Source organism: Stenella coeruleoalba, assembly GCF_951394435.1.
Source record: "Stenella coeruleoalba genome assembly, chromosome: 20".
Classification (NCBI taxonomy): domain Eukaryota; kingdom Metazoa; phylum Chordata; class Mammalia; order Artiodactyla; family Delphinidae; genus Stenella; species Stenella coeruleoalba.
In genome coordinates this window covers 49,421,213-49,437,214 of record NC_137166.1, presented here as the reverse complement: position 1 = coordinate 49,437,214, position 16,002 = coordinate 49,421,213, and the positions used below count along the sequence as shown (strand labels likewise).

General features: G+C 54.4%; 1 protein-coding gene across 1 annotated transcript; it reads right to left on the bottom strand.

Annotated features, from left to right (window-relative positions):
- Positions 1 to 1,737: 1,737 nt before the first annotated feature.
- On the bottom strand, positions 1,738 to 8,749 carry GIPR (gastric inhibitory polypeptide receptor; the record flags this gene model as incomplete). The annotated part of the gene is made up of 12 exons (XM_079908095.1): positions 1,738 to 2,107; positions 3,909 to 4,047; positions 4,140 to 4,228; positions 4,352 to 4,421; positions 4,740 to 4,800; positions 5,009 to 5,168; positions 5,925 to 6,069; positions 6,255 to 6,358; positions 7,056 to 7,159; positions 7,663 to 7,770; positions 8,240 to 8,339; positions 8,678 to 8,749. The coding sequence occupies 12 exons, from the start codon at positions 8,747 to 8,749 to the stop codon at positions 1,766 to 1,768; spliced, it is 1,494 nt and encodes a 497-aa protein (XP_079764221.1). The 3' UTR covers positions 1,738 to 1,765.
- Positions 8,750 to 16,002: the final 7,253 nt, after the last annotated feature.

Sequence of the window (16,002 nt, the reverse complement as noted above, 5' to 3'; positions counted from 1 at the left end):
CAGAGAGGTTAGGAATTTTCCCCAAGTCACACAGCTAATCAGTAGCCAAAAACTAAGATTTGAACTAGGCTGGTTCCTGCAGCTTTATTATTTCTACACTACCTTTCTGGAGAAGCAGCTCTCAGAAAATGTTTGGCACACACACAATTTTTAATCATACACATTGTAAATAGTTTAAATAACAGGAGATCACATGAACGTTCCCAGCTGGGAACGTTCTCTTAGGCATGGAGGATGGTGGCAGCATGGTGTCCATGATCTCTTGGCAACACGTGGCTGAAGTTGAGCAGTACTGCTCTCCAGAGGGTGCAAGGCCAACCCCGGCATCTGGCCACACAGCCCGCCTCTGTCATTTCCCTTATGGCCTGGCCAAGAAGATTTTCCCACCCCCCACCCCCACAAAAAACAACTGTTTCTCATGCTTTATTTACAAGGGCCCAGCCCTAGGCCCCCACCTTCCCAGAACCCACAAGAGGGGCCCAGCAGGACCACATGCTTGAAAGGACTCTGAGTTCAGCGACCATGGGCCATATCTGTCCAGGGAGCTGGGGACCCCAAGGAAAAGAATGGACAACACCCAGGTACCAACTGAATCTAAGTGTGTGTCTATGTGGGGGAGGGATTTAGGAGTGAGGGTCTTGCATGTGTACAGGTGGTCCAGCGACAGTGAGACTGCTGGCTTTCCTCCTAATTCTCCTAGTTCCCAGGAGCCACCAAGAAGGGTATACATGTGTGTCCACACACTCCAGCTAGCAGTGGTCTTGGCCTCCCTGGATGTAGGTTTCAGCTCTGACACCTGCCCTGAATTGCCCATGTTGATATCTACACACAGAATCCTCCTCTCTGGACCCCAGTGCCACTCATATTTCTGTCTCTCACTCTGACCTCTCCTGTGAGCTCCAGACCCTTATTCCCAGCTTAACATGTCCAAAGAGCACTATTGGTTCTCCCCACCCTGAACCCCATCTCCCTCTTTCCTCTCTCCAGCCCCAAATGAGAAGTCTTCCCTGGCTTCTCTCCTTCCTCGGCAAGTCCTCTCAGTTCTACCTTTAAAACAGCTCTAGAATCTAACTGTTTCACACCCTATGTGGCCACCACCCTGGTCCAGCCAACATCACCTCCCACCTGCATTAGCCTCCTCCCTGGGCTCCCAGCTGCCACCCTTGCCCCTAATAATCTGTTGCCCCAGAGGGCAGACAGAGGGATCTGTTTAAAAAACTTAGCCCACTCCATTAGGAGCCGCTCCAAAGAACCTTCAGTGCACCTGAAATAAAATTCCCACTCTTCTGCCCTGTCCCACTTCTCTCTCCATCTGTTGGCTCTGACTCACCCCACTCCAGACACGCAGGCCTCCTCTCTGTTCCTCAGACACCGCCAAGCTCCTTCCCGCCCCAGGGCCTTCGCAGATGTGCTTCCTTCTGCCTAGAATCTCGCCGCGAATTCTTTCCAAAGGTGTCTCCTTCACCTCTTTCAGGCATGGCTTAAATGTCACTTCCTCAGAGATGCCCCAGACCACACTAGGTCCCCTTCTAACTTTTCTTTATAAGCCGTTCCGCAGCGTATATGTAACTTGGTTTATCCTCACGGTCTGTTTCCCCACTCAGTTGTGATTTCTAGGAGAATAGGGACCTTGTCTTCTGTTTCCTTCCCCTCCGCCCCCGCCCCCGCGCCTCCCCATTTCCCCAGCGCTCTCCACACCAGGCCTGGTACACAGCAAGCGCTCAATAAATACGTGCTAATTGAATGGACCCAAGAATCCCGCAGCCTAGCAGTAACTTTCTAAGACATGGCTGGCCTCACCCCCAGGACCTGGGAGTGTCCTCGAGCACAGAGCGCGGCCGGCGGCGACCTGGCCGGGGCCGGAACCCGAGGGCAGGGTCCGGAAGGCGCGCTCGGGGGGTTGGCACGGCTCTTCGCCGAGTCTGTGGCGCAGGCGGCATTGGTGCCAGCCCCGCCGGATCTCCGACTGCACCTGCAACGGGACAGCGCTCAGAGGCGGCGCGGGGCGCGCCATTCCCTGCGCGGCCGGCAGAGGGCGTGGGCGGCGGGCCGGGGCTCTCCCTACCTCCTTGTTGATGAAGCAGTAGAGGACGCTGACCAGAAAGCCCTGCCAGAGGAGGTGCGGTGTTAAATTGGGGGCAGGGGCAGGGTTATAAACACCCCTTAATGAGCTCTGACCCCTTCCAGGCCCCAAACCACCTCGCCTGCCGCCACCCTGGTCCTACACTATTGCAGTCACCTTCTCCCTGGCTCCCGAATCCCCCCTTGCCCTCGCCAGTTTGCTGAGCAATCAGGGCTGGAGGTTAAGAACAAGTGACCCGGGAGGGAGCCTGCTTGGATGTGATCACCGCTTCCCCACTTTCTTCCCCACTTGGGTAAGCTGCTTAACCCCTCTGTGACTCAGTTTCTTTATCTGGAAAATGGAGTAATAATACAGTGGTGGTCGTGAGAATTGAGGTATTATTAATATGCAAGAAGCCGTAGTGCGTGGCACATAGTTAAACCTTTTTCTGAATTTTATCATAACTTACTACATGATTTTATTTATTTAGCCACACTGTGCGGCTTGTGGGATCTTAGTTCCCCAACCAGGGATCGAACCCAGGCCCTCATCAGTGAAGGCACGGAGTCCTAACTACTGGACCGCCATGGAATTCCCTACTTATAAACTTTAATAAAGAATTAGTTTTATATTTATATAAATTTATACATATTTTAAATATAAATTTAAATAAATATAAAGTATATTTATAATTAAGAAAGTAATTGATATATTAATGCAAGACAATTATTTTATGTGTAATTATTAAGATATTTCTTATCACTTTCCACGATCCTTTTAATATCTAACTCTGATCACGTCCCTCTGCCCTCTTGGCTCCCACCTCACTCAGAGGAAAAGCCAAAGTCCTCGTTTGGCTCAAGGATCTGCCCAGGTATCTCACCTCTGTCCTTCCCCCCACCACCACCCCCGCTTGGTCTCACTGGCTCCCCCTGCTGAGGCATGCTGACCTTCTTCCATCATGACAGGTACTCTCTCCCACCTCAGGGATCTTGCACTTCACATTTCTCTTTCTGGAACATTTTCCCCAAATATCTTCCTGGCTTGTTCCCTCATCTTTGGGTCTCTGCTCCAGTGTCTTTTCAGCGAGGCCTTCCCTGACCCCCTGTCTATAACCCCATCCTTCTTTGTTGGCTCCTCATCTCTGTTTTCTTGCTTTCTTCCCCTCTCCTTTAGGCATGTCTCACCATCTGACATTCTGTATATTTTACTTATATAGTATCTTCAGCATCTGTCTCTCTCACTAGAGGGCAGGCACCATTTGGTTCTTGGCTGTATCCCCATAGTAAGCCTGGAAGAGTGCTTGGTACATAGTAAGTGCTCAATAAAGTTTTGCTGAATGTAATGAATGAACAGCCTTATGAAATGAGACAAGTATTGTCCCCACTTTAGAGATGAGAAAACTGAGGCCCAACAAGGTAAAAAGCAGGGTGGAGGCTAGGGTAGGGCAAGCACGGACAGGGTGGGCCTTCAACTTCAGGGAGCACTTCCTTAAAATTTGCGCTTTAGGTACTTCAGATGCCTCACCCTTGCCCTGGCCCTGAGGTGAAGGCCACAGAGCTGGGAGTGACAACCCAAATTTGGCCCCAGCCCTGGCTGGCCTCAAAGCCCTCTATCTTAACCGGGAGGCAGTACTGCTGGGGCTGCCTGGTCTCCTGTCTCCTCTCTGCTGCTTCCCCAGCCCGGGGACGGCGCTAGCTCAGTATTTTGTGTAGAATGAATGAACAAAATCCCATCTTCACACCCCATTCTGTGGCTGCGCCAGAGGATGATTGTAACCCTCGTGCCCCTCTGAGTAGGAGGGCCCCAAGTCAAAGGGCGTAGCCCCTGCACCCTGCTTAAGCACCTGGAAAGAACTGAGGAAGATCTCAAAGCTGAGCTTGGCCAAGCGCAGGGCACCCCGGGCCTGTTCCTCAGTCACAGGAGCAAACACCACCTCGTGGACGCCCAGCAGGGGCACCAGCGTCAGCGTGGAGCGAGCCAGCCTGGGGGTAGAGGGTGGCAGTGGTCCCACGGCCCTGGGTCCCCCATCTTGCACCCAGCCACCTTCCCCTCCGTCCCCACTGCCCTCCTTCACCTCAGTCGGTAGTCTGGGCAGCGCATCTGTTGCGTCCTCAGCTTTGACGCGAGGATGCCAAGGATGCGGATAAAGATGAGAAAATTAATCTGCGGGGGGAGAGAGAGAGAGACTGAGCCAGTTCCCCCCTCTCAGGCCTACCCCCCACCGCCCCGGCTTCCCAGGACAGGAAATCCCTGAGACCAGCCTGAAAGAGGTGGGGCCGGCCGTACCAAGATGGTTAGCAGGATAGGGGTCCTTATAATCCACCAAATGCCCTTGATATCGTTCCGCTCCCAGCACCTGGAGGAGGGGGAGTAGAGCTAAGGGACAGAAAACCTTAGGCTCGACGAATTAAGCACTTGAACTCCCAGGCCCCGCCCACCTTCCTTAACGCCACACCCACATTTCCTTAAAGCCCCGCCCGCTACTACTTAGGCCCAGCCCTCATCCCTCCCCTTCCCGTAGTCCTGGAACCCAACTTGCTAAGCGACCTGTTCCTTCAGAACCCACCCAGGTCCCTGGGTGCAATTAGAACCTCCCCACGTTTCCATCGCACCCCTCCCGCGTCCCTCAAAGCTCCGCCCACCTCCCAAGCCCCGCCCCAGACCCACGACTCACTGCGTGTTCTCGTACAGGTACCTGACGATCACCCAAGGAATGACGAAAAGTGCGGGGGCCCCTGTGCAGACCCAACCCCCGCCCCCCACCCCGCCGCAGCTGTCAGAGCGCGCACGGGCCCCGCCAGGCCCAAGACCCGAGGAATTCCCCCGCCGGGAAGGGGAGGCAGAAGCCTAGAGAGGAGAGGAGACCACCTGAGGTAGACCAGCAGGGTAGCTGGGGAGAGGGGAGGCGCGCTGGGCTGGGCAGGGGACAGGGTCGGGGCTCACCCCAGCCGAGGAGCATGTAGCAGCGGAAGTGGCCCTCCTCGGAGCCTCCCACAAGCACCAGGAGGCTGTGCAGGTAGATGCCCTCCACCAGCAGCCACGTGTAGTTGGCACCCACGCAGTACTGGGTCAAGATCTGGGCCGTGCGACAGGCAGCTAGGGCCTAGGGGGTGGCCAGACAAGAGAAGGGGGCAGTCAGGGCCCCCTCCACCCCCATCTCTTGTCGTCTCTTGACATCAAATATACTCCTCTCATTCTATATCACCAAAGGATGATGTCGTTTTGGTTTCTCTCGCCCTATTCTCTTTCCCTATATGAACTCTCCCACTCTAACATCTTTAATTGGTATCTTACATCTTGCTATCAGAGTTCCCCCCAGATCCCCCCAAATATGGCCTCTCCCACCCCATCTCCTTCTAAGAATTCCACTCAACTACTCCACCTCTCAAAAGTTTTCTCTCATGTCCCGCCAGCATATGGACTCTCCCACCCCTTGGCTTTTTAACAATTGGTATGGCCCAACTTAATAGGTTTCCTCCCCGCTGTCCCTAGAGTTTAGTCTCTCCCACCTTGTCTCTCAGGAACAAATTGGTATCTACCAAATCCCCCCACTAGTTAGTTTCTCCCATCCTGCCACCTTCTCACCTCTAGCAGGGGATTTCTCTCATTGGTGCGAAAGTCCAACGATGGGTGAGATACTGAGAGAACGGGAATGGAAAATTCCAATAGAGGAGGTGATGGGGTGGGAGAGTTCAATGATGGGGGAGGCCGAGTTGGGAGTGTCCCTCTCCAATTGTGTTGGAAGGGTCAAGAGAGATTAACTGTCGATAGGGTAGGAGGTAGTAAATGGAATGGAAACCCTCTGGCCTCACCAGAGGAGAGAGAATCCCAATTTGAGAAAGAGAGAGACGGTGCTCACCCGGTTCCACAGGATAGGAGCCTGATCCCCAGGGTAGGGGCCAGGTGGAGGAAGCAGACGGTCTCGGGTGAGGATGGCTGCTGCCCGCAGCATGAAAGACATGAACAGGTTGATGTGGATGTAGTTGCGAGTGCAGCGCAGCCGCCTGGGGGATTGGGAAGGCAGTCTGAGGACCTGGCCTTGGCCACACAGAGTCCCTTAAACTACCCCCCAGCCCTTCCCACGGAACCACCATTAAATGCTTGTTGCCGGTGGAGCCTGACTACCCCATCTTACTGGGAGAACTGAAGCCCAGTCTCTGCTGCCTCCGCTCAGGGCTGGGGCTCCCACCTGAAGAAACTCAAGATGAGCAAGGCGAGCAGCAGTGTGGCAAGGGACAGGGAGTAGCCCACGGTGTACACAACCTGCAGCCGCTCCAAGCTGAGCCTTTGGTCCTGGGGGTGGGGCAGGAAGACCCAGAAACAGAGCTCAGTTCTTCCCCTAGGGCCACAAAGGTGCTGGAGAGATATCTGCTCTTTGTACCCCACACCCCAGTGTTCCTTTGGGGATCCACCTACCATTGTCTGAGTGGGGCACTCCGCCCCTCAACTCCAAGTCTGGGCATGTGACCAGCCAATCAAAGCATTCTATCTAACACTACACCACACACACACACACACACACACACACACACACACACACACAACGATTAGTAGAGGGCAGTTATATGACCCAAATCAGGCCAATGACAGTCAGTCCTGGGACATAAAGTTAGAGCTATTGAGACAAAAACTCAGTCTTCCTACATTGTTGCTTGGTAGGTGGAATGTGAGCCTGGTGCCAGTGAGAGCCACCTTTTCCACTCCACAGAGAAGAGGACACCATCATACAGAAAAACAGAGGAACAATATGGTGAGATTCCCAACTACATCATTTTAGCACCCAGATCCAGCTCTGCCTGAAGCTGTAGCCTTATACTTTTCAATCACAGAAGCCAATATATTTCTTTTTCTTTCTCCTTCAAACAAGGACCTGAATTTCTATCACTTGGAACCCAGAGTCCTGAACAGTACCAGGGGTTTGAGGCTCTGTCTGAGGCTGCTTTCTGCCTATGTCTGGACATCCTACCCTGAATCCCTCACCTCTTCTTACCTGAAAAACCCCATTCTTCTCTGGGTTCTCACACTGAGAATGGTCTCTCCAAGGTCCCCATTGGCCATCACTGCCACAATGGCGGAGGACAAAGCCTGCAGCCACTGTGGGGAAACAAGGGAGGGGATCAGAGGCACAGAGATGGAGGCAGAAAGACAAATTGTGAGACGAAGGCAGAGAGAGATCCAGTGATATGATGATGATAAACCCTTATGTAGCATTATACACGTATCAATTAATTTAATATTCATAACAAGCCTGTGAACTTGGTACTATCATAAACATCATTTTACAAACGAGGAAAGTGAGACGTAAAGAAATTAAATAAACTACCCTAGGTCACACAGCTAGTTAGGCAAGGAAGACCAAGATGTGCAGAAACAGACTCATGAAAAGGAGAGAAAATAAGAACGTTGTGGTCCTCAGAGAGATACAGAGACAGAGAAGGGGCATTATGCGGTGACCCAGCCAGGGGTGGACAGACAGAAGGAGACACCCAGCCGGACAAAGAGGAGCAGGATTGCTGCGGGGCAGTGGTGTCTGGGGTCAGGGTTAAAAGAGAGCTATTTGTGTCAGGGGAGGGCCCGGTGTCCACGAGGCAGCTCACCATGGCGGTTCCAGGGCAGGTACCAGGGGCAGGACGCACGGGCAGTGGCATTGGGTGCAGTGTGGTCCCAGCAGACGTACATATCAAAGGACCCGTTACAGGCGAGGCCTGGGGTGGGCGTGGGGGCCAGATGTCGGGTGGACCTTCTGTACCTCTCGCCCAATACTTCTCCGCCTTCCACACACAAGCCCTGCCCCAGCCCCGCCCACCTGGAGTGGTCGGGTCCCTGCTCCGTCACAGCTCCTCCCACCAGCTGTGGCCCCGCCCACCTTCCGAACCCTGCTCTGGGCTCCTTCCACCAAGCAAGTTCCCGCCGCAGATGCTTCCCACTCTGCAAGGCCCTTCCTAGGCTCCACCCCAAACTCCCTCTTCGCGGTCCACTCTAGGTCCCACCCACCTAGTATAGGCCTCGCCCAAGACCCCTCCCTTTTCAAGGTTCATCTCAGGCCACTCCCACGCCGCCCACATTTAACACAGACTTCTCTCAGGCCCCGCGGATCAGTCCTAGGCCGGCCTCAAGCCCACCCCTCTCAGCCCCAGACCTTCTCTTGCTCCCAGATCTCCACCCCAGTAACACCTGCTGGGGGCGCCGCAGCCTCCAGTGTCGCCTGGCACTCCCTGCGGTACCGTTCCCAACGCTGGTACAGCTCTCCCGCCGTCTGCCCCTCAGAGCCTGCCTACAAAAAGAGAGAAAGGTGGACCCCCCCAAACCCGCCCCGCGCTGACCCCTGCTCCCAGGCAGCGTGGTTCCTGAGGGCCAGAAACACCCTAGAGGGACTTGGAGGGGCTGTCCTGTTTTGCTCAGGAGTCTTGGGTGGCTTAGAAACCTCTTCTAAGTCTTGAGGGGTGCCTAGAAACCACCAGGGGAGTTGCTGTGGGGAACTGAAAACCTTCAGGAAATTTACGGGAAGGAGGCGGCGAGGTCTTAAAACAATCTTCCCAGTGGGATAAGCCGTAAAAGCCGGCCCCAGACATCCCTCCAAGCCTTGAGCTCCTTGGCTCCTCGGGTTCTCACCTCCGCCCTCCGGAGCAGCGGCTCCGACAGCGAGAGCAGCAGTAGCAGCCACCAGGGTGGACAGCTCGGCATCGTGTGAGAGGCAGGGCATGGGGGGCGACGGGTCCGGTCACGCAAGGGCAGCCGGCTCTGGGGGTCCGAGGGCAGAATCAGGAGCCGCCGCCCCCCTCCCCCAGCCCCAGCGCCACCACGCAGAGGGATTCAAGTACCCGGAGGCAGCGCCCCCTCCCCCAAGAGTGGTGATTTGGGGCGGGGGGCGGGAGTGGTGAGGAGTGGGCGGAGACCGAGATCCAACACCTGACTCCCGGGCCCGCTCCCGGCTGTTTCTGGGGCAGCGGCGGTAGAAGGGGGGTGTTTGCTGAGAGTGCGGTTGCCTTAGAGCCGCGCTGGGCAAAAGCGCCAGTGTCACCCGGAGTATAGACCTAGAGACTCCGGGGAACCTGGAGACCACCTTGGAGAGGCGGGCACGGAGCTTGAAATGACTCTTGAAGTTCCCACTCTCCCAAAGGGTTTTCAAATCGCGGATAGGAACCCGACCGTATCAAACTTTCCCTACTGTGGATAAAACCCAGAGTCAGCGGGACAATCGTCTCCTAGGGACCAGAGAGGCATCAGACCCTCTTAGGTCTGCAGGGGTCCAGATGCCTGGAAATCGGTCTAACCCCCAACACCCCACAGCCGGCACCATGTAGGGAAAGGGGAAAGCAAGGAGGATCTCGGTTGGAGCCCCAGAAAGACACAGAGTCACAGAGACATGAGACAAATATAGAGACTGAGAGACACAGAGACAGACAGGATGAGACACACAGCAAGAGACCAGAAACCAAAAGGCAGAGGAAGACAGAGACAAAAATGTGGGCTAGGAGACAAAGAGGAGATAGAGACGTGGAGAGAGATACAGAGAATGGGAGAAAGAGGCAGAGATACAGAGCTATCTAGAGGCTAAACAGAGATTGTGAGACATGGAGACAGAGATGCTGAGAGACAGACAGAAGGAGGATATAGACTGTGGGCACAGAGGGGCGGAGGGACAAAAGCACAGGCTAAGAAATGCAGAAAGAGGGGCCCAGAGACTTGAGGGGGACGTGTGGCAGGGGGAACGGACTGGGATGGGGGGAGCCCTCACCTGTCCCCAGCCCTCCTCTCGATCCCTTGCTTCTGACGCTGCTGCCTCCACTGCCTCGCCTGGGCTCTGGAAGAGGTGACAGCCTAGGGTGGTGGGAGGGGGCGGGGCCAGGGCGGGCCAAGGAACAGGAAGGGGGAGCTCGGGGCAGAGACCCAGCACAGGGGGCCAGTTGCGTGTGAGTGTCACAGCCACTCACAGCCAAGGGTCACGTGGGAGAACAGTCACTGTCATCATCCTGAGGACCCCCCCTCCCAGGGTGCACAGCCTCTCACACTGTCCCACCCGCCCCACTCAGCCACTGCACACGGAGTCGCAGTCACACACAGTGTCACGCACAATCCCATACACCCAGCCGCAGGGAGGCATGACACAGAATCTCACACACTGTTCCTCACAGAACATGTTCTTCATGTTCATTCACAGTCCTACAATCCAGCGTCACACCCAGAGACCCAAAGTCTCTCCCCCACAGGCTAACAGTCATTCGCAGTGACGCAGCCACATACCTGGGGCGTGGACTCCTCTGCTCACACGGAAACACAATCACAGCTTCCCACAGTCCCAATGATACAGTGTCCATCACACACACATTCACACCATCACTAGGTCACATCACAAACACTGTCTGTCTCCCCTCACTGGCCTGTGTGCCCCTTGAGGACAGGGCCAGGGCATCTCAGTCACCACTGGGTCCCCAGCATCACTCAGCACAGGTTGGGGCATAGAGCAGAGGCTCAAAGAATGATGGTCGACGAAATAAAAGCAGACAGTTATATGGTTCCTCACGCAGTCATGCAATCCTTTAATGACGTGATCTGAAGGTAACACACAATGTTACACAACTCCACCCATTAACACACTCACACATCGAGTCACACACTTCACATAATCACCTACAGAGTCCACAGTCATATTCCAACAACACACATTCCCCCAGTGTCACTAAGGCACACTCTCATGAGCTCCTGGTGTCACATTGTCACACTGTCATCCTCAGTCACATCCAGTGCTAAGGTCATACAAACATACAACGCTCCATCACAGCCTCACCTGCACTCACAAGTCACACACAGTCACACAGTTTTCCACAGGATCACACATCATCATCCCATGATCACACACGAACCCATAGCCTCACGTGATCTGGTCACAGTCACCACTGAATCGCACGCCCCCTCACAATCTCCACTTTCAGTCTTTTCCGTTGCTCTGAAATGCGGAGAATATTTGGCTTAGAAACTGCGTCCCGGCTCTCAGCACTCGCTTCCCCCTTTAATACAAATCACCAATTCCTGCACGTTAATCATACTAGTAACATTCACGAGCACACACTCCCTGGGGAGCTGTGAGGTAAATGGGACAGAGGTGAGCCTGCCCATTTTGCAGAGGAGAAACTGAGGCCCAGAGGCCCCGGGAGGGGCAGGGAGTAAGGGTGGCGTGAGATCCAGCACCAGAGGCTAAAAGGAGACCAGTCTGGGGGAGGGGGGTTGACATGGGTGGGTCCTGGCTTCCTGACCTCCAGCTGGCCTCCCTGCTCTCTGCCCCACATTCCTGGCGCCCTCTGGGTCCTGGGAAAGGCTCAGTTGAAGTGGAGAGGGGAGGGGTCTGAGATTGCCCGGCACCTCGGGAAGAGGCTGGAGTTGGGAGGGAGTCTCTTCTTGGCCTCAAGAGGGCCTGGGGGTCACTTGCTAGGGATGGGAAGGTGGGGGGAGGCTGGAAAGTGGGAGGAGAGAGGCTGGGGGCAGGAGGGGGAAGCAGGGGAGAGGAACTGAGGTGGTGAGAGAGACAGGAAAAGAAACCAAGGACCAAGAAAAACCAGAGACAGGCAGAGAAAGGCAGAGACAGGAAGAGGCAGAGACGACAGAGACTAAGAGAGACAGATAGTGAGAAAGAAATAGAAAAGGACAAAAAAGTAGAGAGAAATACCGAGAGAGAGAGAGAGAGAGAGAGAGAGAGAGAGAGAGAGAGAGAGAGAGAGAGAGAGAACAAAACAAAACAGGGGAGAGAAAACAGGGACCAAGAGAGGAGAAAGACAGAGAGAGAATAGATACAAATTGGAAGATGGAGATGGGGAGGGGTGGAGGGAGAGAGAGCCTGAAAGACGGGGACCCTGAGGAAAGATAACCAAGGCAGGAGCCGGGAGATGAGCAGCGGGGCTCAGAGCCCCTCGCCCCTCCCTCATCAAGTCCCTCTGGGAAAGCACAGGGCAGAACAGAGCACTGGGTGGGGGGTGGGCGTGAAGGACAGGAGGGGTGATGCCTGGGTCCCCGACTGGACCCCTGCCCATCTCAGCCCTCCTGAGGGCTTTTACAGTCTCCCAGGGTCTGGGGAGGAGGCACCAGGGCCACAGGGGTGGCCACAGGGGCCCTCCCCCATCCCCACGCTCAGCGCTTCTGGAAGCTGCAGGCAGAGAAGCAGCCCTGCCCTGTCCCCCTGTTCTTCTCTCTCTATCATCCATCTCTCTCCACGCCATCTCCTCTCTCCTCAGTCTGAATGTCTCCTTTCTCCTTTCCTCTAAGCCCGCACTCAGTTTGTCTGTCTTCTGCTCTTGTCGGCTAGACTGTCTTTTCTCTTCCCTCCAGGTTCCCTTTCGCCCCCTCCTCATCTCTCTTGCTCACTCCATTCTCCAGGTCAGTCTCTTCTTGCCTGTCTTGAAGCTTTCTCCTTTCTCATTCCTCTTTTCCTATCTCCTCTCAGGGTGTCTGTCTGTTTTTCTCTCTCCATGTCCCCTGGTCCCGGGTCTCCAGGCTGTTGTTCCCTCCACCCCAGGCCTGACCAGGCAGTGCTCCCCCCACCTCAGGATGAAGCTGGGGGACCTGTGCCTCCCCCCATGGGGCTGCCTGGCCAAGAAGAGCCTGTGGGGAGCAGGCAGGGGCCTGGAGTGCCGGCAGATGGTGCAGGAGAAATGAGGCAGAGAGAGATGGGGAGAGGGGGGCCCCATAGGGACTGAGGCCAGAAATGGGAGGCCAAGATGGCCCCCTGGGGACTGCGGAGAGACAAGGCCTGAAAGACAGAAACCCAGAGAGAGACACACACACACATACATAGGATCCAGAGAAAGACAGGAACCCAGAGACAGAGATCCAGAGATGGGGGCCTAGAGAGACCAACACAAAAAACATGGGACTCAAGAGAGAGACAGAGACAAAGAAGGACATGAGACCCAGAAAGACAGAGACAAGACCCGAAGAGAGACCGAGACATAGAGACATAATACCAAGAGAGACACAGAGACGTGGAGAAACCTAGGGATGGGAACCTAAAGAGAGAGAGAGAGAGAGTAAAAGGGCAGAGAAAGAGACTCAGAGAGAGGAGACCTGAGAGACAGAGACCCAGAGACAGGTATCAGAGCGATAATCAGAGACAGAGATGAAGAAACGGTCCAGAGAGACAGACTTGGAACACAGATAAATGAGGATGGGGATAAACTCTCAAAGACACAATCAGATAGAGATGAGACAGAGATGAGGCCTGGCTCCCTTCACCCTCTTCCAGGAGGGGGGGTGCTTCCCCTGACCCTGCCTCTCCCCCCTCACTGCCCCCCACCCTCCTGCAGCACGTCCCCAGTCTCCATAGCAACCTTCCCAGATCCTGAGGGCAAATATTGTCCCGGGCAGAAGCAGCGGGGCTGTGTTGACATAATCTCTTGCTGGTGGACTGAGGGCTCCAGGGAACCAAGAGGCCAGGATGGGAGGGCAGGAGAGCAGAGGGGCTCTCCGCTGGGGCCCCAAAGACAGCTCCCACCTGCCACCACCTCCAGATCAAGGAGCAATGCTCCCTGCCCCTGGGAGGAGCCTCTGAGACATTCAAACCTGGAGCCCTGGCTGCCCCCTGGTGGTGGTGGGCCATCCCTCAAGCCCATTTTCTAGCGTCATGGAGAGCAGGCTGGCATTTTCCTCCTGGTTTGTACTTACTTTGTTTTATATTATATTATTTAATTTTAATTTTATTTTTTGGCCACACCATGCGACTTGTGGGATCTTAGCTCTCCGACCAGGGATCGAACCCGTGCCCTCGGCAGTGAAAGCGTGGAGTCCTAACCACTGGACCGCCAGAGAAGTCCCCTTTCCTGGTTTTTAGAATCTGGCTCTTCCTCCCTCTCCTCCCAGCCCCTACTCTGATCCAGGACCCTTCTCTCCCTGTTCTGCTGCCCCAGTCGTGTCCTTCTCCTTTCCATCCATCCCCCAACCTCCCCAGAGCAGCCAGGCAGTGACAGTGGTCCTGCTAAAGCACAAACCTGTCCCTGTCCCTCTCCTGCTCAGAACCTGCCATGGCTCCCTCAGGCTCCTCTCACAGCCTTCCAGGCCTTTGCTGAGCTCTCCAGCCTTCTCTCCATCACTTCCCGACTCTTCAAACCCTTTCCAGCCCCCCAACCTCGGTTCCAGCAGTTTTTTCCGCCTCACATACTTCCACACAATTTTGGTCAAGTCTTCCAAGCCACCTCAAAATTAGCTCAGTCACTCAACAAATAATGATTTCTTCTCCTAAACCATGAGCTCTGCGAGGGCAGGGCTGGGGCTGTCTCAGTCACTACTGGGTCCCCAGCATCACCCAACACGGGTTCGGCACAGAGCTGGATTCAATTTACTTTATTGGGTACTTGTTATATATCAGGCCCTGGGCTTGGTGATGCTGGGGGCCTGGATGGCCAAGATAGCCCTTGCCCTGCCCTCATGGAGCTCCCAGCCCAGGTATAGACTTAGGGAGACAGACTAACAGAAGGAGAGGTAGAAAGAGAAACACAAAGAAAGAAAGAGTCAGAAAGACAGAGGAAAGGACTTCCCTGGCAGTCCAGTGGTTAAGACTCCATACTTCCACTGCAGGGGCTATGGGTTCGATCCCTGTCCGGGGAACTAAGATCCTGCATGCCACGCGGCATGGTCAAAAAAAAAAAAAAAAAAAAAAAAAGAGGCTGAGAAAAAATCAGTCCCAAATCAGGCTAATGAATAATAATGATTGTACCATATATTGGGCATTTTACATATACGTATCTCACTTGATCCTCATAACAGACCTGTAACAGAGGCATTTTCATTTCCATTTTCCAGAAGAAGAAACTGAGGCTCAGAGAGAGGCAGTAACTTGCTCAAGGTGACTTAGCTCATAAGTGATACATCAAGGACCCAATTTCCAGACGGAGACATAAAGAGAGACAGAGATGAGAGAGAAAAGCAGCTGGAAACCTAGAAGAGAGAGAAGGAAACCTAGAGGCAGAGAGAAAAGACAAAGCATGACGGTGAGCCCTGCTCCCAGCCCCCTGGCAAAGCTGCCCCCTCCCCCCTCCTGTCACCCGGGGCCTTTAACATCTATCTGAGAAAGCACTTGTAATAAAACTAGCTCTATTAGCCTTACCCAAAACCCACTGTGCCGAGCAGCACTTAACAGGCATGAGCTCACTGAACCTGCTCTTCTCCCCTGGGAAGTGGGTGGTGGGATGACTCCCATTTGGCAGAGAAGGAAAAGCCAAGCTATTGGGCCAAGGTCACTGTATGCACACAGAGCAAGGACTGACTCATCTTTGTGTGTCACCTGCCCCAACAACCCACCAGCCTAAACTCCTCCCGCTGTGGTTCCTTCATTCACAACCTGGTTGCACTTCCCACCCCCAACACACAAGAGCCTTCAGGATCTGAATTCCCTTGGGCTCCCACAGGCCTCTGGGGACGCTCCGGTAACAGCCCTTAGCACATTGCAGCCTGCTGCACACTGTTCTGTATGTAGGAGTCTGATTTCCCCTCTCCTAGAATTGGAGCTCAGGGAGGTGGAGGGTGGGAGAAATGGGTGTTTGGGAAGCAGGAAATCTGAGTTCCTGCATTGTTTCTGTCAGTGACACAGTTAGCTGTGATCGTAGAAGGATAATGGCCCACGTCTATTTTGGTCATCACTTGGAACCCGTTATTGATCTTATATAGTAGGTTTCACTGAGAAATGAATAGGGGTTGCTGTCATTTATGTGTGCCTACTGTGTGCCAGGCACTGTTCTCATGTGTGATTTACATAGGTGGCCTCACTAGGGCTTACAGGAGGATACAGTGACAAACCGCCAACATCTGCCCACAATCTTCGAGGTCCTGCAAGATCTGCAGGCCCATTACCTCCCTGACCTCATCTACCTCCTGCTCTCCTCCTCCTCCACAGCTCCATCCTCACCGGTCTTCTTGTTGCCCCAGGAATATGCCAAACTCATACTTACCTCTGG